Here is a 23064-nt window from a genome sequence, read left to right on the forward strand (position 1 = left end):
CATTTCTGCAGATCTGGTTTCTGTTTGGGGCAGAGAGACTTGGAGGGGGGAGATTGGTTTCAGCCTTTAAGATCCTTTGGGGAAATATAATATTCTGCTTTTTTAATATTCCCCAAAATATTTCTTTCTCGGGGGGGGGGGCTGACTTCCCACAACTGCAAACAAAAAGACTCTTGAGACTTAACCAAAGTTTGCTATGTTAGAATGGATACATTCACACATTTTAAGGCATGAGTTGTTTTAGTCATGATTTTCTGAACAGACTAAACAATTCGGTTTACATGTCCTACTAAACCAAAACCAAACTTGATGAACGAACATAAATCCAGGTTTATATTCTCCATGCAACTCAGCCTCACTCCAACTCACCTCACATGGTTGTTGTTGTGTGGAAAATAGAAGAAGTATTAGGAATGTTTGCCATTTTGAGTAACTCATAAAGCAATAGAGGCAGAATAAATATCTAATAAATAAAATAATATTTTTGAATATAGGTCTTTTCGCTATGAGAAAAAAGATCACCATTGACTTACATAGAAGATGTACTTCCAGAGACATCTTTCAGGGAAGCAAATCTGCAATATTCCAATGTTTTGAATGGGGAAAAATAATAAGCTTCATTTAAATAGTCCCCGTGTTCTGGATCTAAGCAGCCTGAAGCTGGATCAAGATGACTGAACAGGAAAAGAATGTTTTCCATGGGAAACCAAGAGACAAAGTCCCACGGATGTAGTCTATGTTACCTAGAAGAGGTTTGGTGGCCTCCTGGGCTCTGATTGGCATGTTCCAGGACTGCTACAGGTCCTTTCCAGCTATCTGCATCATCTTCAGCCATTGGCCTTTTTGCTTCTAGTTGCCAGAGAGACCAGACCCCTCTGTGGTACAGGGTTTTTTTCCTTTTGTGGGAATGGCAATATTGTGGAAGACCAAATATATGGGTCTTCTGTGAGATGGGTATTCTTCCATTAAGATTTAGCCAGCGTGGCTTTGGGCTCAGGAAGAATGGCTTTCCTGACCAGGAGCAGGGTGAAAGAAGAATTAGGTTCCCTCTAACCTCCTGGAGAGGCTGATGCTGTGGCCAGATGTTTTCTCAGATGTTGCCAGGCTAGCCACTTCAGAGTGATGTGCAGTGATGATGCAGATTGCTGGAAAGGACCTGTAGCCAGAAAAGCTGGGTGGGGTGGAGAGAACAGTCATGGCTCCCTCTGAATTAATGATCACAGCATAGGGAGGATCTAGTGGAGAGCCTTTTCCAGTTGCGGCCAAGAAAGTAACCCATTGCCAGCTCATTTCAGGGACTTAAAAGGATGACAGCTTTTCAAAGTGTTTTTTCTTCCACATCTAAGAATTTAGGTTAAATCAAAGCGAGTTAAAAGAATGTTGTTTTTAAAATGTGACACCTGCTTTAAAAAGTTATGTAATGCTTTACAAAATGGGTTTTCTTTTCAATTTTCTGTGACTTTGTATCCTAAGATTTTTCTATCCCTTACCTCAATATTTTTCTTTACTTCCAAAGGAAGATTTTAAGGATACCTGCTAAGCTAATATTATGTTCAACAGTCTTTTGAATCCTAGCGTAGTTTGTGTTTTAGCTGTAAATTATAATGTTGTTTGGGGAAGCTGTGAATGTTTTAAAAAAATATACACTGTACTGGAGAAAGCTCAATTATTCCACCTTCTGAAAAACTGTACAGTTGTTAAGGTAATCCATATAATATACTCTTGCAGGAGTTTTTACGCTCTATAACGTTGGGTGAAAACTTTAGTAAGCAAACTTGATTTTCAAGGACAAAATCTGAAGATTCTGTTTTGCATTGCACAAGCAATAAAAGGATTTTTTGCCTTAGGAGGAGATCAAGGGGCAATCCTACTGTTAGGCAGAGAAAATACAGTTCTGTCTAATATGCATAAATTTCTTAGGTATTGTACGCTAAAATCAATGTTATTCATTTTCATTGTTTTTCTTGTTCCTTTAATAGCTAAATTATTTAAGGGAAGTATGTGCTGTTAAGTTGTTACTTAAAATACACACCAGTATTCCATTAAAATAACTTTTAGGAAAAGCTTTAAAAGTGGGTTTTGTGAACCTAGCTATTGCATTTTTAAATTGTGGTTTGTAGTTTAGTGTGTATAAGCCCAACCTATTATTGTTCATTAAATTAACTGTGATGAAGCAAATCAGGTTCAGTGCTATATGCAGATGCGTCAAAATGGTTGAACATTTAAATATACTGTAACAGAGTGCAACTTGTAAGTAGAAAGTGGTCCAGTAATTGGGAGTTCAGAAAGACTGTTTATGGGTGAAGTGGAAAAGGTATAATGGTGCTTCCTTCTCGCTTTTTTTAAAGCCATAGTTACAATCCAATGGGGATATTTTCTCTAGACTTTCCTATGCAAGCTGCTTTGAATTATTTATGATTTCAAGGGACCAAGAGGAAGATAATTCAACAGATATGAACAATCAATATCAATTGTCCTTCTCGGGTTTTTAAAATGATATTTGGAATCCATTTTCTGAAGAGATTGGACAACCATTTGTCTGAAATGGTACAGGGTTTTCTGCTTGAGCAGGGGGTTGCACTAGAAGACCTTCAAGGTTCCTTCCAACTCTGTTATTCTGCTATTCTGAAGAGCCTTCCTCTCCCTACCTGATGCAGCACTCACATTCCTGTGATTATTTTGTATGCTGTAACTGCACAAGCAATTCAGAATGTGAGAAGATAAGGGACTGTGAGCCACAAACTATTAAAGGAGCATCACATGAAGCTTCAATAACTCGATATAGTGTTTTCTGCTAGATATCCTAATTACAAATTGTTTCTTCTGATCCATGCCTGGTCATAAAGTGTGAGCTTCATATTTTTATTCCCAGGAAAGAAAAAGATCAACTGAATACAGATCACCCACACCTATCTAGTAGATACCCAGGTCAACAAATAATCTCTCTTTCTCTCTCTCCCTCTCCCTCCCTCAATATAAACTTTCCTTTCCTTTCCTTCCCTTCCCTTCCCTTCCCTCTCCTCTCCTCTCCTCTCCTCCCCTTTCCCCTTTCCACTTTCACCTCTCACCTCTTCCTACACATTTCAGACAAATGGCTTTCCAATCTCTTTTTAAAAGCCTCCAGGGATGAAGCACCCACAACTACTGCGACAAGCCATCCCACTGGTTTATTCTTCTCACTATCAGGAAATTTCTCCTTACCTCTAGATTGGTTCTTTCCTTGATTAGTTTCCAATCACTGCTTTTAAAAAAATATTTATTTAATATATGAAATACAAAGAAAATCAGAAATAAGGAATTAGGGGAAAGAAAAAGAGGGGATAAAAAAGAAAATGTGAGGCTTGAGCGGGTGGATCTGCGCGCGCGATGGCGGATACTTTGTAGCCGTCCTCCTGGGAAAGTGTTAGAACCGCTATGAACAGCAGACATCAGCTGTTCTGCGGTTCAAAACCTCCCTCCCGGGCAAAGGGAGGGAGGAGAGGATCGTCTGAATAGTGGTAGAGCCTCTTATGCACCCCCAAGGTTTTCTTTTGGGGGGTGAAAAGAGTGCTCCCACGGTGTTCGGATTGTCTCCGCTTCCCAGCTGTTTTTGTCTCTAGGGACAAAACAAGCCGCTGCAACCACCTCCGTGATTAAAGTGATCTGGTGAGTTTTTTTAAAAAGCGGACAGAGCTGAGTAGAGGATTTTGCTTTTTCTGATTTTATTTGGATTTTAAATTTAAAGATTTATTTTTATTCCCTCTTTTTGTTTTCTTCTTTTGTTGAAAGGGAAAGTAAAATGGCGATCGGCAGGCTTTTTGGTGTTTTTTTTTTAATGATTGGAACGGAATGGAATGGATTTGATTATTTATAATGATTTTTTGATGTTGGGTATAATGATCTCCTTTTGAAGGAGTTTTTGATTTTTTGGAGTTAATCTCTCTTTTTTTTGTTTAATTTTTCTTTCCCTTCTTTTTTGGGGTAATTTTTAAGAAGGAGTAAAGATTTTCTAAGATGGCTCCAAAGCATCCAGTAATTCCTACAGCCCCTAAGGTGGTTTCTTCTTCGGTGATATCATCAGTGCAACAATCTAAATCAATAGCTTCACCCTCTTCTTTGGTACAGTTATTAACGGTGAAGGATTTGCAAGACATAATGAGAAATGCTATATCTCAAATCAGGGGAGAAGTGAAAGAGATTTTAGTGGAAAATAACAGGATTCTGAGGCAAGATATAGTTTTGGCTTTAAAAGGAGTTGCCTCTGTTCTTGAAAAGTTGAATTTTCGTGTAGAAGAGGTAGAAGACAAAGTGGAGCTGATGGAGGGAAAATTTGAAGGTATGGAAAAAGAGATGGAAAATCTTCAAGATGAGATTCTTATGCTTCAATATAAAGAAATGGAATATGCTTTAAGAATTAGAGGCTTGAGAGAATCTTTGCAAGGAGATCTGAGAGAGATGGTTGCAAATGACTTTGCTGTGATTCTGGATAGAGAAAAAGAGGAAATATTTAGTGCAATTGAAAAAACTTTTAGAGTTAACTCTGTGGTGGCAAAGCAAAGAAATCTGCTAAGAGATGTGGTGATTTATTTTGGGAAAAGATCCCTGCGCAATGAAATTATACAAGCTTTTTACAATAAGAGGTTTCAGATTGCTTTACAAGATGTTATAATTTTAAAGGAGATCCCATCTAAAATTTTAAGAAGAAGAAAGGAGTTTGCTTTTTTAGCAGATGAACTTAAAAAGAGGCAAATATTATTCAGATGGGAAGTCCCGACTGGAATGGTGGTGAACTATCTGGGGACACGTTATAGACTTAATACTGTTTTCAAAGCAAAAGAGTTTTACACTTCGGTTCTGGGGGTATGTTCATCGCCACCTATCGCTTCGGAAGAGAAGAAGGTAGAATTGTAGTCTGAAGAGCCTATATTGATGAAAATTGGGAAATTTCAAACTGAGGGGCCTCAACAAGTTGAGATGAAGGAGCAGAGGATAACTCGTGGAATACATAAACGCAAAGAAAAGGAGCAAGAGAAGAAGGAAGTTAAGGAAGCCTCACAAGTATTTGTTTCTGAGTCTGCGGGAGAAGCAAGATCTATAATCTTTTTGGAGCAACCTTTAAGGGCAGATTTCCAAGCACTTCTCTCGAGGTTTTTGGATAAGAGAGATTGATAAAGAATGTATAGATTGTTTTCAGGTTATTGATAGATTACAGTTCATTGTGGATGGAATTGGTTATTGGTAAAGAGGAGAGAAAGATTATGGAGATCGAATGAAAACTTTAGATAAGAAGTGTAAGTGGATGCTGAAAAGTCACAGGTGGAGTGGCTGCAACAAGCAGAGATTAAAGAGCAAAGAATGACTCATGCAGCACATAGACGTAAGGAAAAGGAACAACGGAAGAAAGAAGTTAAAGAAGTTCTTCAAGAAGTTGTTTCGGTGCCTGTGGGAGGAGCAAGACCCAAGAGCTCTGCAGCACATTCCTCAATGGATCTTCAAGCAGTCTTCTCCAGGCTTCTGGTTAAGGAAGATGGTAAAGCTCCTGACATGGAATGTTAATGGCCTCAATTCCTCTCAAAAGAGAAAGAAAATTTTTCATTATTTAAAGCAACATAATAATGATATTATTTGCTTGCAGGAAACACATATTATATCTAAAGATCAAAAATATTTAGTTAATGTTCATCTGGGATCTCATTTTGTATCTTCTGCTCCTGGGAAAAAAGGGGGAGTAGTTATCTATGTTAAGCAAAACTTATCAGCCTGTTTGGTAGAATCTGATCTTCAAGGGAGATATGTTATGATTGAACTTGGTTTGTATGGTAAGAAAGTACTTATAGTGGGACTGTATGCACCAAACCAACAACAGGAACAATTTTACAGACTGTTACATCAAAAATTAACTTTGTTGGATTACAGATCTGTTATATTAATGGGAGACTGGAATGGTGTTTTAGATACACAAAGAGATAAAAAAGGATCCTCTATTTCTTTTAAACAGGCTAAACTACCTAAAGCTTTTTTTGATTTGAAAGAGGACTGGGAGCTGCGAGATTATTGGCATGAATGTAACCCGGAGGAGAGAGATTTCACTTTCTTTTCGGATAGACATCAATCCTTTTCAAGAATTGATTTTTTTTATTATGACGGATTTATATTTTAGGGTAAAGAATGTTAAAATTTTTCCCAGGACATTGACGGATCACAGTCCAGTTTGGATGGAATTGGTTGATGAAAAAGAGGAGAGGAGATTGTGGAGGATGAATGAAAATTTATTTAGACAAGAAAAGAACGTTCAAAAGTTAAAGGAGCAATTAAAGGATTATTTTGCTTTAAATATGTATAAGGGAACTTCAGTGTCAATGGTCTGGGATGCAGGTAAAGTCTACATGCGGGGGATTTTGATACAAATGAATAATGTTCATAGACAGAAGCAGATGCAGAAACGTAAGGAGTTGGAAGATGAGATTAAATTAAAAGAAAAAGCTTTGATTTTAAATCCTACAGATGAGAAGGTTAAGGAATCTATAAAATTGCTTAAATCACAATTTAATATGTTGATGGCTGATCAAACTGCAACTAATTTACTGTATATGAAACAAAACACATTTTGTAATGCTAATAAACCAGGGAGATGGTTGGCTTACCAACTGAGAAAGAAGCAGAGACAGAGAACTATAGATAAAATAAATTATAATGGTAAATTGGTATATCAGAAGGAGTTGATTAAGAAATCCTTTTTAGATTATTACCAAAAATTATATATGAGTACTAAAGTACAGGTTTCAGATATAGATAATTATTTAAATGAAGCTAACTTTCCTAAACTAACAGAAGATCAGAAACAAGAAATGGTTTGATTACTAGTGAGGAGATTGAGACAGTAATTAAAGAATTAAAATTAGGTAAGGCACTGGATACGGACGGTTTGACATCTATTTATTACAAAACATTGGTACAAGAGATGACTCAACCTTTAAGTGAGCTTTTTAATAATATATTACAGGGTTCAGAGATTCCCCCGTCATGGGGTAGAGCTTTTATATCTTTGATTCCAAAAGAAGATCAAGATCTCACTTTACCAAAGAATTATAGACCTATATCTCTCTTAAATGTAGACTACAAGATCTTTTCAAAAATTTTAGCTAACAGGCTTATGAGGGTTTTGCATCATGTTATACATATGGATCAAACGGGTTTTATAACTGGAAGGTACATGAAGAATGTCAGACAAATTTATTAGAATATTTAGATAAAAATAATCAAGTTTCTGCAGGATTGATATTTTTAGATGCTGAAAAAGCTTTTGACCAGCTGAATTGGCAATTTATGTTAAGATTAATTGAGAAAATGAATTTTGGAGAAAAATTTTTACAAGCTCTTGGTGTTATTTATCAAAAGCAAACGGCACAACTTATAGTTAATGGGGGTTTGTAAGAGGTGTTTACAATAGAGAAGGGGACTAGACAGGGTTGTCCATTGTCACCATTGCTGTTTGTTTTAACCTTGGAAATACTGTTGATTAAAATTCGAGAATCACAGCAAATAAAAGGAATAGAAGTTAATAAAAAAGAATATAAATTAAGGGCTTTCGCAGATGACTTGGTGGTTACCTTATCTCAACCTATTTATTCTGTAATAGAGTTATTACAATTGATACATCAGTATGGACAGGTTTCGGGTTTTAAAATTAATAACAATAAGACTAAAATATTGCCTAAAAATATGATTAATCTGGATAAGCAGACTTTGGTTAAGTTGACAGATTTTGAGGTTGTCAATAAGGTAAAATATCTGGGGGTTATTTTATCTGTTTCTAATGCAAAATTGTACAAAAATAACTATGAAAGGCTGTGGGTCAATATACAAAGAGATTTGGAAAAGTGGGAGAAGTTGCAATTATCTCTTTTGGGAAGAATTGCGGCGATCAAAATGAATGTTTTGCCAAAGTTTCTTTTTTTATTTCAAATGATACCTATTTTAAAGAATGAGGTTAATTTAAATGAATGGCAGAAAGGTATTAATAAATTTATCTGGGCAGGGAAAAAACCAAGAGTAAAACTTAAAATTATACAGGATATTCGTGAGAGAGGTGGACTCAAGGTACCGAATTTGAAATTGTATTATGATGCTGTGGTTTTAACATTAATAAGTGATTGGGTTAATTTAACAAATGTAGAAATACTCCTCTTAGAAGGTTGGGATTTACTTTTTGGATGGCATGCCTATTTAATTTTTAATAAAAAGGTTGATAGGGTCTTTAAATCCCATATTATAAGGATTTCTTTACTTCGGGTTTGGAGGAAATATTATAGAAGTGATTTTAAAATACCATTATGGGCTATACCGGGGCATGCGATAGAAGGGATAAGGAGAGGAGTCAAGATGGATAGCGTTTCTTATGCACAACTACTTAGATGGGATGGTAAAAATTGGCAATTAAAATCTTTGGAAGATTTAATACAAGAAAATATTATTTATTCATGGTTTCATTATAGACAAATAATGGAGAGGTGGAAGATAGATCGTAACGTGGGTTTGCTTAGAGAAGATGAGAATTTATTAAAACAAATAAAAGATCAAAGACGAACCCATATTAAGAGAATTTATGGGGTGTTAGTAGAATTGGATTCAGAAGTAGAATTAGTTAAAGAATGTATGGTCAAATGGGCACAAAATTTTGATGAACCAGTTCTATTAGATACCTGGGAAATTATTTGGGTGAGGAATGTTAAATTTACACAAGCCCAAAATTTAAGGGAAAATTTTTACAAAATGTTTTATAGATGGCACCTTGATCCACAAAAAATGTCTCGTATGTATCCTGACTTTCAGCCTAAATGTTGGAGATGTGGATGTTTGGATGCTACTTATTATCATATCTGGTGGTCATGCAAAAATATAAAAGCTTTTTGGATTAAGATATGGTGGAATATTCAAAGAATTTTTAGAAGAAGGGTAAAATTTACCCCACAACTGTTTTTGTTAGGTATTGTTTCTGATTGTGATACTAAAGAGACTATATTGATGTTAAATTTAATCACAGCGGCAAGGTTGTTAGTAGGGCAATGTTGGAAGAAGGAATCTTTGCCTACCTTGCAAGAGTGGTTTTTAAAAGTTTCTTATTTGGCGGAAATGGCAAAGATTTCGGCTTTCTTGAAAGACCAATCGCAAGAGAAGTATTTTTTGGTATGGAAAAAATGGATAGACTTTATACAATATAAGTTGGATATAAAAAAATATTATTTAGCTTTTCAATAACTTATACTTAAAATTTAAGATATTTTATAGACTTTTTTCCTTTTTCTTTCTTCCTATTTTCTCGTATTTTCTTGTATTTTTGTTTTTTTTATACATATATTATTGTTAACTAGTTTACAATTTGTTTAATTAATGTATTTAGATTTGTTTATGGTTTATATCTGTTTTAAGACTTTTTGAAAAAATATTAATTAAGCCTGTATTCAGCTCTGGGAAGGTTGGGGGAGGGCATGGGAGGGTTGGGGGGGCTCGGGAAGGGAACTATATTGTTTTGTAAAATTTAAAAATTTTCAATAAAAAAAAAGAAGTGTAAGTTTAGTAATTCAAGGAATATTCAAAAGAGTATCTTGTTTTAATGGTATAACTAACGTTTATATGTTTATTTCTGTGTTTGATGATAAAGAAAGAGGGAGAGATTAGATTTTATATAATATAAGTATGATATTATGGAGATTGAATGAAAATTTTAGATAGGTAGTGCATGTTTAGATATCTAAGGAGCTTTTAAAGGAATATTTTGTTTTAAATATGTATAAGGGAATTTTAATGTTATAAGTAATGTTTATATGTGTGTTTTTGAGGGTGTTTATAAAGAATGATGGATAAATTTTAAATAATATAAGTATGACATTAGAAAATGTTTAGAGTATTTTATAATGTGTCTAATGATTGTAATCATAATTTTTTGTTTTTTTATATATTGGTCTTAAAGTACTTTATAATTTGTTTAATTATTGTAATTAATTGTTTATGGTATACAAGTGTTTAAAAATTTTTCTTTTAAGTTGTAACTAAGCCTGTATTCAGCTCTGGGAAGGTTGGGGGAGGGTTGGGGTGGGTTGGGAGGGTTTGGGGAGGGGAATCTCTTTTTTCTGTAAAATTTTTAAAAAATTTCAATAAAAAAAAGAAAGAAAATGTGAGGTATAAAGGAAAAAAGAAAGAAAAGGCATTGACTTCCGAGGCTTTTTAGCACAGTACAAGATAAAAACACTCCAGCCTCAACTTTTTGTTTTTACACATTAGTATACAACTAGCCATTTCTATAATGACAAACCTATCTACTCAACAAAACCCAAGTCAAAATTTCAATTTTTTTTATCACAACCACAAAATCCAGACATGATATCCAAATATATAAATTACATTTTCAAATTTTGGATTAAGACTTTCTTTCAATTACAAATATCAAGCAAATAAAAATCTATTCTAGATCCAGTTAACTCATTAAGTATAAATCACTCTTTCCAGCTTGTCTTCATAGAGTAAAATCTTTTTCTTCTCTGGAAAGTTTATCAAGTAGTTATAAACCTCCCTTTTTATCAAGGATTTCTTGACCTTGTTAATGTCCTTTTGAAAAAACCTAAACTTGTCTTTTTAAGAGTTGCAGATTTTCTTGAAGCTCTTCTTTCAGTTGTTGAGAGATTTATGTTTAAACCATCATAATAAAAGTTGGTGTCAGGTTTCTATTCCAAAATTGCGGTTAACTCCTCTGCGTTTTCAGCTACTTGTAAAGTTGCCTCAGTAGTTTAGTAACTTTCTACAGATGTTTGCATCTCTAAAGTAGTTTGAGAGGTTTTTTTATCATCCTTGGAGCACAGCTGGTCAATAAACTGATGGATTTTAGAAAATGTTCAAATATATCTCTAATCATTTGATCTTCCATCTTAAGTTCCTCTTTGGTCAAAAAATAGCTTTTTTTGTTAGTCATTTAAGAATTGCTAGCAGTTCAGGAATCATAAAAATCAGAAAGTTTTAGCCAGCCACAGCAAAGCAGACCAAGCTACAAGTTACTACAATAAAACCACAGCTTTCAGTCTTTATGTTTCTCCATCAGCTTTTCTTCTTTTTTTTTTTGCTCCCCACACTTCTTTATTTTGGCTTGCCTTAGCAGCCTTTTTCCTTGTTGTTTAACACTAAAGAAATTCCCAAAATGGTGCAGGTCTTCAAAAAGGCATAGCAGGCTATGACTAAAGAGAGCCTCTTTTAACTTAATGTAGTAAAGATTAATAGTCATTAAAGGTGATTAAGAGATGAAAGGCACAACTTACTGTCCATTTGAAAGATAAATTTCAAAATTACGGTTTCTTCTATCTCTCTGTTAATGCAGCCTAGGATTGTATTGGCTTTTTTGGTGGCTGCAGGACATTACTGGCTTATATTTAAGTGATTGTCCACTAGGATTCCAAGATCCCTCTTGCAGTTACTGATATTGAGCCAAGCTTCATCTAATCTGTACCTGTACATTTGGTTTTTCTTGCCTAAGTGTAAAACCTTACTTTCTTCTACATTGAGTTTATTTTGTTAGATAGGGCCCACTGTTCAAGTCTGTTGAGATCCATCTGGATCTTGATCCTATCTTCTGGGATGTTGGCTACTCTTGCAAGTTTGATATTGTCTGCAGATTTGATGAGTTCCCCTTCTGTTCCCTCTTCTAAATTGTTCATGAAGATATTGATGAGTACTGCACCTAAAAGAGAACCTTGGGTTACCCCATTGTTTACTTCCCTCCATGTAGAAGTAGTTCCATTGAAAACTACACATCTGATGGTGATGCTGTCTATATCACATTTTTCTAGTTTACCAAGAAGTAGGTTGTGGTCTACTTTGTCAAATGCCTTACTGAGATCCAAGTATACTAGGGCCACAGCATTTCATTGGTCCACTAATTTAGTCACTTTGTCAAAGAATGAAATAAGATTTGTTTGGCATGATCTGTTTTTGACAAACCCATGTTGGCTTCTGGTTATAACTTCGCTTGCTTTTAGGTCAGGGGTGTCAAACTGCTGGCCCGCAGGCCGGTTTCATCATACCAAAGCTGCGTCTACTCCATTGCCGGCAATGCAAAAAGAGTCACAATACTTCGTGACACATCATGTAGCGTGGTGAGTTTGACACAGGTTCTAGATGTTCACAGATCTGCTGCCTCGATTATCTTTTCTAGTATTTTTTCAGGTATTGATGTTAGGCTGATCGGTCTGTAGTTTCCTGGATCTGTTCCCCCCACCTTTTTTTGAAGATGGGAACTATATCAGCTCTTTTTCAGTCCTGTGGTACTTCCCTGGAAGTACTTTGAAAGATATAGTCCAGTGGTTCTGAAATGACATCTACCAGCTCCTTCAGAACTCATGGATATAATCTGTCAAATCCTGGTCATATAGAGTGGACAGGTATTCTCTTACCATTTTCTTGCCTATTTTAATTTTAATTCTTAGTCTGTCTTTTATGGTTCTAGTTTTGGTCCTTTCGCCTTTCCTTTCTTCTTTCTTTTTCTTTATAAAATAATTTCCTTAATGCAATACATTGGATTTTTCCTTTCTTTTCTGCCCCCCTTTTAAATTAAGATTATATAAATTATAATAATTAACATTTTATATGTGGCAATTTCCTTGATTTTCCCTGTGGTGAAAAAAAGCTGCTCAGAGATTGTAAATACATATTAACATGAAGCACATATCCTGTACAATAAAAATTCAACAGTAAGATAATGAGATGTGACCTTTTGCCTGGAGAAGCCATAAGCAGCTCTTGTACTAAGAGTGGAGATCTATTTTTTTATTATTCAGTTGTCAAATAAACTTTGCCCTAAACGAAGTTGATAAAAGCATCCTTAAACTGCTTTCAGTCTGGCCTCTGTTCATAATAGATGAACAATTTCATGCTTAGTTTCTGAAGCATATAAGCAGCCGTCTTCCTTCATGACCATTTTCAATTGTTATTTTAAAAAAGCAACACCATGGCTCTATTTGAGACATAATTTAAATGCATAACATACCTATTTATTTCCTAGAACATCAAATAAAACACTCTGCATCTTTGGCATAAAAATGTTGCCGTGATAGTCCTTGTGCCTGGCTTAACAATTTGACCTTGACTATCAATAGAATATGACAAGAATATAAAGAAGATTTCTCTAGAGTAAACACTTTTAAAAGCCTGCCTAGAATACCATATTTTAGCTATTATCTTTATAATAAAAGGGGCAGGAATCTTCTGGCAAATAAAATTGGGATAAATTTCTTTTTCTTCATTGAAGTGACAAAAGTGTACTCACAGAAGTCATCAGAATCCCAAGCCAGAAATTGAGAAATAATTATTGAGTCATTAAATATCATTTCACTAAATAAAAGTTAAGACTACTGTTGACGCTATTGTTACTGCTGCTATACTTATTTGTATAGCAAGGTCTTTTACTCCCAATGTACAGATACCTTGTAAGTTATGAGACAGATCACATTATATTGGCTACTGTCAATGTAGATTTGTTTACTATAGAGATAGAACTCAAACTCTATCTACAACCAAAAGTGTTGGGATTAAGTTTAATAATCTTAGCTACATGTTCTGTCCCATATCTACTAAGGTAACACTGTTATAAGTAACATCACCCACTCTGTGGCCTCATTCATACATTCGCCTTCTATTACTGTTCTCCTTGGCCAACAATATTCTTCTGTTGTTTAGTTAAGAAAAGTGTGAACAATTTATTCTCAGACTTTTTTGTTTCCCTATTAGGCCCCAGAAATCACAGTGTTGAGAGGCACTAGGAAACTGTCAAGAAACAGAAGTGTAATTTCCTGCTATTTTTCAGATGAAAAAATAAAAAGTGTTTATAAGTTGTGCCAAAAGAAAATTTGCAAACATTTGAGTATGACAATTGATGTAGTAGTAAGTGATTAAAAAGTTAAAGAGATCTATGTATAGTCCCTTCTCAGTTGTGAGTGTCAAGCTTGAAGATGCTTGCTAATCTCTGTCGCTACTCAACTTGCCATAGCAACCAGGGGGAGGGAGAACCTGGGAAAGAAATGGGAGTTTCAAGAAGCCATCCACAGACCGTGAAACCCAAGGTCACAAAAGCAGGTGTCTGATGGAGAAGTGGATCGTTCCCATAGCAAACCAAAGAGATGTAATTGGGCAACGTGAACATTTAGTGGGTGGGGGTTATGAAAAGCTATTGTTAACAAACCAGATTTTTGTATGGGAAAATTAGAGTTGATTTTGCTTCTTCAGTGTCGAATGTATATTCAATAAAGTGTATGTCTTATGGCACCTCAATGACTTGACTGATCATCAACCTACCTCGTAGAGTTCCTCCTGCTGGAATAACATTAAAGGAGACTCTCTTTGAAAGTGCAGACAAAAAGAAGGATATATATACAATCCGTAACAAACAAAAATCCAGTAGACAGAATGAAACCCACAGTTTTCCTCAAATTTGACCAAACCATTTTCAGAAATGTCTCATCACTATCTCACAAAATGAACCCAAAATATCTTTCTTATAAACCTTAGTTTTTCCTCAGATACACCAGAATGTGCCAAGTAAGCAACTGGCTGAAACCTGATATTAAAATTATAATTAATGTAACAATATGTCTATCCTTTAGACTATTGTTTGGATTATATTTATTCTCTTCACATTACATTTCAGAAGAAAATCCAATATACAGATTCACTTTTTCCTTAAAACAATTAAGTCCTGATTCTGATGCTGGTCTTTACTACCTGCTGCTAATAGGCTGTAATTTCCATATGCCTTTAGTTCTTATTGCTAGCTCATAACATTATCAGAATCATGTAGGTTCATATATTTCCTAAACTGCTTTGTAGCCATATATTGCACATAAATATGATTTTCTCAGTGATAGTTTTTATCAGCAGGGATGCTGTGAATGTTTCTATCACCTTTTAAGCTTGCTTCTGATGTGTTTGAAAAATCAAACATCTGTAAACAGCATTTCCAGTTGTGTTTTTAAAAAAGCAAATATTACATTTTGCCAATCCAGTGCTGATCAATGGATGATTCAGACCAAACATATTGAGCTATTTGAATCAATTTTTTTCCTTCTTGCTGCAGAAAGGTTATACTTTAAGATTTACATTTGAAAACAGCATCCTTTCTGTAACCTTAAATATTGGATTTAATATATGGATGAATTATTTACTGACATACAAATAATTAGCCAATCTTGCTTGCTGTACATCTTTTACAGTAACTTGAGATAATTGTTTTAGATGGGCCTTTTGGCTCCGTGTCACACAATTTTGATGTACCGTAAAAGTTAGCCAAACAATAGAATGGATTTTCTCTGCTATTTGAAATGAAAAGAGATGCTTGTCTGGGTTTGTTGCACAGCCTCTTTTAGACTCAAAACTGCATTTGGTCTTTGAATAATATGCTGAAAATCACACTCCAAAAATGGAGCCAAATTAATTATCCTCATTAATGTCTATGGAGATTCTCAGTCATCCAGGTCATGGTTGTCCCATGTTTTGAAAAAGCACCTTTGAGATATCCTTACTAATCTCTTTCAGAATGATAACAAGAGGGGACAATTGAAACTGTTCAGTGCATCACTGTTGAATAAATATGGTGCATCAAACTTCATTCAAAGGAATGCAAGTGTGTTTCTGTCTCTGTCTCTGTCTCTCTCTCCTCTGTGTGTGTGTGTGTGTGTGTGTTTATCAGAAAGAGAGTCAGTACCTGATATGAATGCTACCCATGTATAACTTAAAATGTATGGTTTATAAACCATAAACAATGCTTAAATCTTTCTGTTTATCAGTTGAAAAAGAATGTCCTCAGCTTTAAGGCTGAGTGTTTATCCAAATGTCAAAAAATGTTTGAAGAACACCACAATCCCATATCCATTTATTTGGAACCAAAACCCATTTACATTTGCAGTTCTAACTGTTTTAATTCTTTATTTTTAAATATATGTTTCATCTTCAGACATTCAGTAGTCTTGTATTACAGATTTAAATCCTGCTTGCATTCTCTTTTACCAAATAGATTTACCATCCCCCGGGAAGATATTTTACATATATTTTACAAGTACAAATTACTAATACTGATTCAGAGAATTGGAATGTACTTCTAAGTAATGCATGGTATATAGCATTGTGCTAAAGTTCATATATAGGCAAAAATATATAGGCACATTCTCAAATTGAAAACACTCATCTAATTTGTTTGGAGAGTGTTGGTATGCTATCTCAGAAAGCGCTTGATGCCAAGTTAATACAGCGCTTTGTTTCATTTGACTGATCCATTAGAAATTCATATTGCTCAGGATGATGGGAACGGTAGTATAACATCCACCTTTAAAAAGCCCTTTGTTAGAAGAACACAGGAGTTCAGCAACACAGTATCTTGAACGGTTATGTGAAACTATAACAGTATATTTTCTTTGCATTAGGTGACATTTGCTCTTGTTGGAACTGCTGCTAAAATCTCAGCCAGATCAGCAACTGCAGCATCATGAGCAGGGATACAAACTCTTTATCTGTCAGAAGTAAAAGTGTAAGTAAGTGGATGTGTAATCCTCCCTTTGTCTTTATGGGTTCAATCACTGTATTTCTTCTTAACTAGGTTTGTGTGCTTGCATTAATAACATTGTTTACGCAGTTTTGATGAATTCAAACTTTGTCTTTTTATCAATAAGATATCCACAAGAATGTTTTTTTTTCTCTTTCTCTTTTTCATTTAGTTTTCTGAATCTGTACAATTGCCTCTTTGTAGCTACATACTATTCAGGATAGCCATCAATAATTAAAATGAATAGAGTATTGCAGCAATCAAAAGCAAAGGAAGCATAGCTAGTTACAGCAGTTTTTGAGCCTAGAAGTGATCTGAACATTTCTATAATATATTTTTTCTTTATGAATTTATCCTATCTGATTATTAAAATGTGCCTTTGAAAAAACAAGACTAAAGCAAGGTATCAGAAAATCCCAATGACAGAATTAGGGATTCTGCACTAGTTTCTGTTCAGTTTCAAGTGTTACTCTAATAATTATATTTGTTGTGGGAGCATGACCTGTCTATGTAGTGTTAATTAATAGTAACATAAATGACTATTAATGAGAATTATTATTTTGGCAAATGGTGATGTGATCCATCCTCCCTCCCTCCCTCTCTCCCTTCTTTCCTTCCTTCCATCTTTCTGTCCTTTTTTCCATTGTGGAGATATTTACTGGCTTAGAAGTGGTGTTGCAATTCTAGGATTTCATTCTCATGTCCCTTTTCTGATTTCATAGGATGTCACAGTCTATGCATTATCCATAAGGAAGAAATGTGTGTTCTGACTGACAAGTAGCCAGGAAGTTTACATACATAAAAACTACACCAAGTCTATTGGTTCTGCTTTAATGTTCATTTGTTTGCTAATGTTATGTGAAGACAACCATGAAAAACACTTTACAGTTTAGCTTTTTCTCTCCTGCCCTTTAGAAATGACACTACACAGTTCAGAAGAGGCAAGTGCTTGAAAGTGTGTGCCTAGCTGATATGGCTTTGAGCCCAGAGTGCCACAGTGGTTAGTGTTGACGGGTTGAACCGTGCTGGTTTTGCACAATATGCTGATGCTTATAAATGAAGTGGTAATAATTGACAGTGAAATGGGCTGCTTAAATTATGTTACAAAGCTATAGGAAGGGAGTATGTGTGTTAAAGAAAGGGGGGGCTGTATTTATGTTACAGCCCAGTTTCTTGGGAAACTGTAGAACAGTTTTACATTTCCATCATGTGCCACTCATCCAAGAAGGAGACACATGGCATTACCTTCATCCCACCCATTCTTGCCACAAATGAAGTCTCTGACCTCTGTTTTCTGTCTTTTTCTGCTTCAAAAGTAGAGTTTTCCATTTTATGGTAGCTCAAGTCACACTGTCCCATGTGTGTGATGCATTTCAATTCCTTACATTCCACGTGGCTACTGCATCTGTAGTAGGAACATCCCTTCCACTCAGGCCACTAATTACTACTTTCTGTTGCCATTTATGGAGAGATAAAATGTTGGGCTTTTCTTCCTCCAGGTTTGTTGATAGAACAGGACAAAGAAGGACCTGGATTTTTTTCTTTTTCTTTCAAAATGACGCAAATTCATTCATTCATTCATTCGAATTCATTCAAATTCATTCATTCATTCATTCCCCCCATTTCTCCAATAAGGTACTCTGGGCAGCTTACAAATCATAAAAAAGATAAATAGAAAAACAATTAAAAAATTAAAACTGCAGAACAAAAACAGAAACCAGGCCCAGAACTTTTTCTTTCTGTTCTAAGAGACTGGCAAAATAATGAAGTTTGGTGTTTTCTTTTTCTTTCTTTTTAATTGATCCAAGAGGGATAAAGAATCAGGGGAATCTACTGGAAGTCATGGTAAATTTAGGTTGGGCAGAACACCAAGTCATGATTTCAGCCAAAGCAAAGAAAGTGATTGAAATCCAGAAGGAGATTTATTAATCTGACTTCATCTTTAGCTGAGGAAATGGGAAATGAACATTTAAAAGTATAGAAAATCTCTTGTAGAAGACTGCCAAAATTATTCAAAGATCACATTGATTTAATAACAGTTTCAATTGGAAGTTGCTGTCCACCAGATGAAAACTGCAAGCTACAAGGGTGCTTATTTTCTTTGAATTAAATATTTCACTCTCCAATTAACCTGAGTTAATACCAAATGATGTGAAGTTCATCTCAGCTTTCCATGCAATAATAATTTGTCATTCAGATTTAAATATTTGAAATGCTTCAGAAAGAAGTTTGGGCTTTGTAAAACCTCCAAAAGGGAAAAAAAGTACAACTACCATAGGTGAAAGGTATAAAACAAATAAGAAATGCATGGGATTACTGAATTAGCATAGAACACATCCATCCTTCCACCCCCAGATTAGCCATCTTTTATCCTAATATTATACTTTGATTCTCCATCTTTCCAGTGAAGTAAAATAGTACAGGACCATTGGATTTAGCAGTGACCTATTGTGTCTGAAAGGCAGAAAGCCTGCTTTGAAGGTAGTTCTGTTGACAAATATAAAAGCTATGCTGGCTAGAATGTTCATTTTACTTAAAAATTATCTCCCTTTCTTTTGTACACTCATAGTGATATAAATAGTAGAACAGAAGCATAACTAGCTTTAAGCCTAGTGTGATATTTTCAGTCATCTTAAAATGAAGGGAAGCATGCAATTTTTAAAATACTATTGGTCTTTAAATAATTATAAATGGATCAAGAAAAAAATGTGCTCTAGTTATTATATTTTTTAATTTAATTAGACTGGCTCTAAAAAAAGAAAAAAGCAAACCAACTACAGATATGTTCTTTTTTTAAATCAGAGGAGAATTTTAATAAATTTTAGAGCAGGGAATTGAGATTTAGTTGATTTCCTTTCCTTTATCTACACATGGGTTTTTGTAAGCTGTTGCTGTAGTTCTTGAGAAAGCTGGGTCTTGAGAATTTGTGGCAAGTGTTGTTCAGGGTCCAGATTTCTGTATGAAATTACAATTTAATCTATGACTCACTCTCAAGGGTTATATCCAGAACAATATACTGCCTAATTTTATCTTCCAACAATACAACTTTGACATCCTTCAATTTTATATCAGAAGATAGCTAAATAGCATTATTACATGTCCTGTAAAATCAGCCTGATTCAAATTCCTCTTTTGAAGTGTAAAAGAAATGTCCAGCAATAATTGCTTAAATCTGTCGTTGTAAAATAAATGCCCCTAATTACTTTCATATAATGAAATCTGCCAAAATCCATAATTAGCTTCCAGTTCTAGTTATTAAATTACTAGTAATTGTCAGACGCAAAGAATCAGGACCATACATTAAATTCCAGTTAAGATTTATTGCTGAGGCCTATACACAAAGTCAAGTCAACTAATGGTCAGCACTAAATTGGTACTAGATAAGAGTTAATGGAATTCAAGGGGGGGGGGACTGGACTTGGATCACTTATGGGTATGTAACAACTCCCGACTGATTCCTCTTTTGACTCTGGCCCAGATTCTGCCTCTTCTTCTACAGTAATTTTATCAATAATTGGCAATTGAAAATGTCAAAGTAGTTTAATTAAAATTGCTCAAATCCAGATAAATTCACATTTGTTTTCTTTTGGGGGAGGGCATACCTCTGAGTCAGTTTTTGATTCCTGGCAACTGACTGGACAAATCCCTGCAGTTTTCTTGGCAACTTTTCAGAAGTGATTTGCTCAGTCTTAGGGCTGAGGGAGAGTGATTGGCCAAGGTCATCCAGCTAGCTTTGTGCCTAAGAACTCAGAGTCTCTCATTTTCATTAACCAATACACCACCCTGGCTCCCATTTTCCCATTAGCATTATAAAATTTACTGATTCTATGAGATTCTCTACTTTTGGTTTAATCCCTATTGTTTCATTCATTGTAGTTCTTTTCAAATATTATTCTCAGTGCAACTGAAACCATTCTAGAGACACAACTGTCAGGAGATACCTGTGGATTGCTCTATTACAAGATTTTATGTTATATGAACTAATAAGATTTAAATCAGTCACTGGTATAAGTTGTCTGAAAATTTTAGCTTCAAGATCAAATTCTTGGAACTCTTAACTTTATTAATTTGTTCCTTATGTTTACAAACCAGTACAGACTTCCCTAAAACCTGCAGTGTTTTCTCCAAATAAGTAACTTTCTTAACATTTCAGTTTTTCAAAGATTCAGCCTGTAAAGTATTATAAACATGAAAGAATCATGATTCTGAATCATTTTATTGCTTACAATAGTTAATAAGCAAATAAATAATTTCTTTTATTCTGAACACAACATTACAATAAAAGATTCTTCCTTCAATATATTTTGTATTTGTAACTTTTTATTATTTTGCACATCACTGCAAAATGATCATATACTGTATTCTACATTTTCTGCTTTATTTTTCATTATTTTAGTTAAGCTCTTTTGGTCATAATACCACATTTCAATAATTGTAACTTGTTTGATTATTCTTTTGGATAGTGGAATCTGCAGAAAATTAACTTTTACTGTGAATTTGTTCATTTTCCTGAACCTTGGGCTTTAATTTACAGTCAGTGTGTCAATTCTATTTGCATCAATTCTTTGTTTTAAAGTTAAAACAATTTTTCTCATAAATTTATTCTTATCCCCTCTCATCTTATTCCACACACATTACAGACCTTGATGAAAGAATAATATAACATTTTGAATTCATGAGTCTGTGCTAAAAGTTTTAAACCAAATAAATTTCAAACTCTATTTTGTCCTTCACTTTGTTTTCTTGTCAAAAAGCCTATAGATCTCATACAGGATATTTGTCCTAATTATAGTCCTGTATATAATAACAACAACAACAATAATAATAAAGTTGGAGGGGACCTTGGAAGTCTTCTAGTCCATATCCCTGCAGGAAACCCTATATCATTTCAGATAAAATTTTCAAATGTTTCATATAATACATGGATATTTCTCTTATCAGTTTCCTCATAAAATTGTAACTTCTTCATCTACATGCAAAATCTAAGCTGTCAGTCTTAACATTTTAGAAAACATTTCCCTCAAATGTTGTGGCTTCAGTTGCCACATTCTCTCAATATTCTTCCAGCATATCTTTATGTATTTCTGACTCCATAATGAGTTAAGAATAACAGACAAGAATGTTAAAAAGATGCATGTGGTACGTAAACCCCCCCCAACTGTATAGATCTTAATCAGAAGTATATATTTTTACTCATCTGTGACTAACACACAAATAAATTATAGACACAAGTGATTAAGCAAATTCTACTAAACCACAACAGCACAAGGGCCGTGACATTGTTCCTCCCTCATGAAATGCTGTGTGAATGCCAAGATAATATTAACTGGAGGCTTTATAGTTGGCTACTACAAGCAAGCTATCTGCTTATAGTTCCTTCATCTGACCTATCCTGGATCTATAAATTAAAAAAAAATACACATCACACATATGATTATTTGTATACTGGGAATAAAAGACTTAGTAGAAAAGGCATTGGGATATGGGAAACTGATTGGGAAACAGTGTTCTGAAAGCTAAATTTCTCTCCAATACAAACTTGCAAATTAAATCAATAGGTGCTTCTGCTGAGATAGAAAGTTCCAGGCTCTTTTGTCAACTGTCAAGTAATTAATCACCGAGCAGGAAACAGTCAAATCAGAATTGGTGGAAAATGATCAGAGTGAAAGCCAAACAGATGTGCATGGAATTTTTTTAGAAAATCAAAGATCCCAGAAGCACCTCCATATAATATTTTATCTTCTTCCTTTCCTTTGCTGTTTTTCAAATCAATATTTGCTTTTTCTGTGGATGCTATTGTTGCATTTATGCATCACGCTGGACCAGATCAGTTGAATGCAACTGGCAATCAACGTTTTTCTTTCTCATTTTATTTTTATCTCTTGAACTCCCAAAACAAACCAAAACCAGACTGTTTTTTAAAAAATTTTAAATACTACAAATTGTAGTTTACTGTAGCTCCAGCCATGATCTTGGCTTCCTGCAATTTCTCTACAGATAATGAAGCTCAGGACAACTGCCAGTTTTCTTCATCCTAAAGAGCTTCATTACCCAAAGCTAATGACATTTCTGGATGTCAGCTGACTATTGATCCAGATTCAAGATTCTGTTTTTCAAAAATATATATATGACTCAAAACAACTTGAGGTCAAGATACCTGGAAGGCCACACTTGAAATACTGCATCCAGTTTTGGTCACCATGATGTAAAAAAGATGTTGAGACTCTAGAAAGAGTACAGAGAGGAGCAACAAAGATGATTAGCGGACTGGACGTTAAAACATATAAGGAATTTGAAATACAGTACAGATACTCCTCAACTTATGACCGCAATTGAGCTCAAAGTTTCTGTTGCTAAGTGAGACAGTTGTGAAGTGAATTTTGCCCCATTTTGTGACTTTTCGTACCAAGTGAATTGTTGCAGTTGATAAGTAAGTAACATGGTTGTTAAGTGAATCTGGCTTTCCCATTAATTTTGCTTGTCAGAAGATCACAAAAGGTGATCACATGACC

The 23064-nt window shown here is 34.6% G+C and overlaps 1 protein-coding gene across 6 annotated transcripts in view; it reads left to right on the forward strand.

The window, feature by feature from the left end:
- Positions 1-23064, forward strand: part of PDE4D (phosphodiesterase 4D) — a 693804-nt gene that overhangs the window by 93950 nt on the left and 576790 nt on the right. For 4 of the 6 annotated variants that reach the window (XM_039320056.1, XM_039320050.1, XM_039320072.1 and 1 more), the window contains one exon: positions 16434-16537. The exons of 1 other annotated variant lie outside the window; for it this stretch is intronic. In XM_039320056.1, the coding sequence (XP_039175990.1) occupies positions 16496-16537 (42 nt within the window). In that variant the 5' untranslated portion in view covers positions 16434-16495. Of the gene's footprint in view, positions 1-16431; positions 16542-23064 lie in introns of those variants that run through there. One more of the 6 variants, XM_039320109.1, reaches the window with a different exon arrangement.

Source organism: Crotalus tigris, unplaced genomic scaffold (assembly GCF_016545835.1).
Source record: "Crotalus tigris isolate CLP2741 ecotype Arizona unplaced genomic scaffold, ASM1654583v1 scf7180000017604.1628558, whole genome shotgun sequence".
Taxonomy (NCBI): domain Eukaryota; kingdom Metazoa; phylum Chordata; class Lepidosauria; order Squamata; family Viperidae; genus Crotalus; species Crotalus tigris.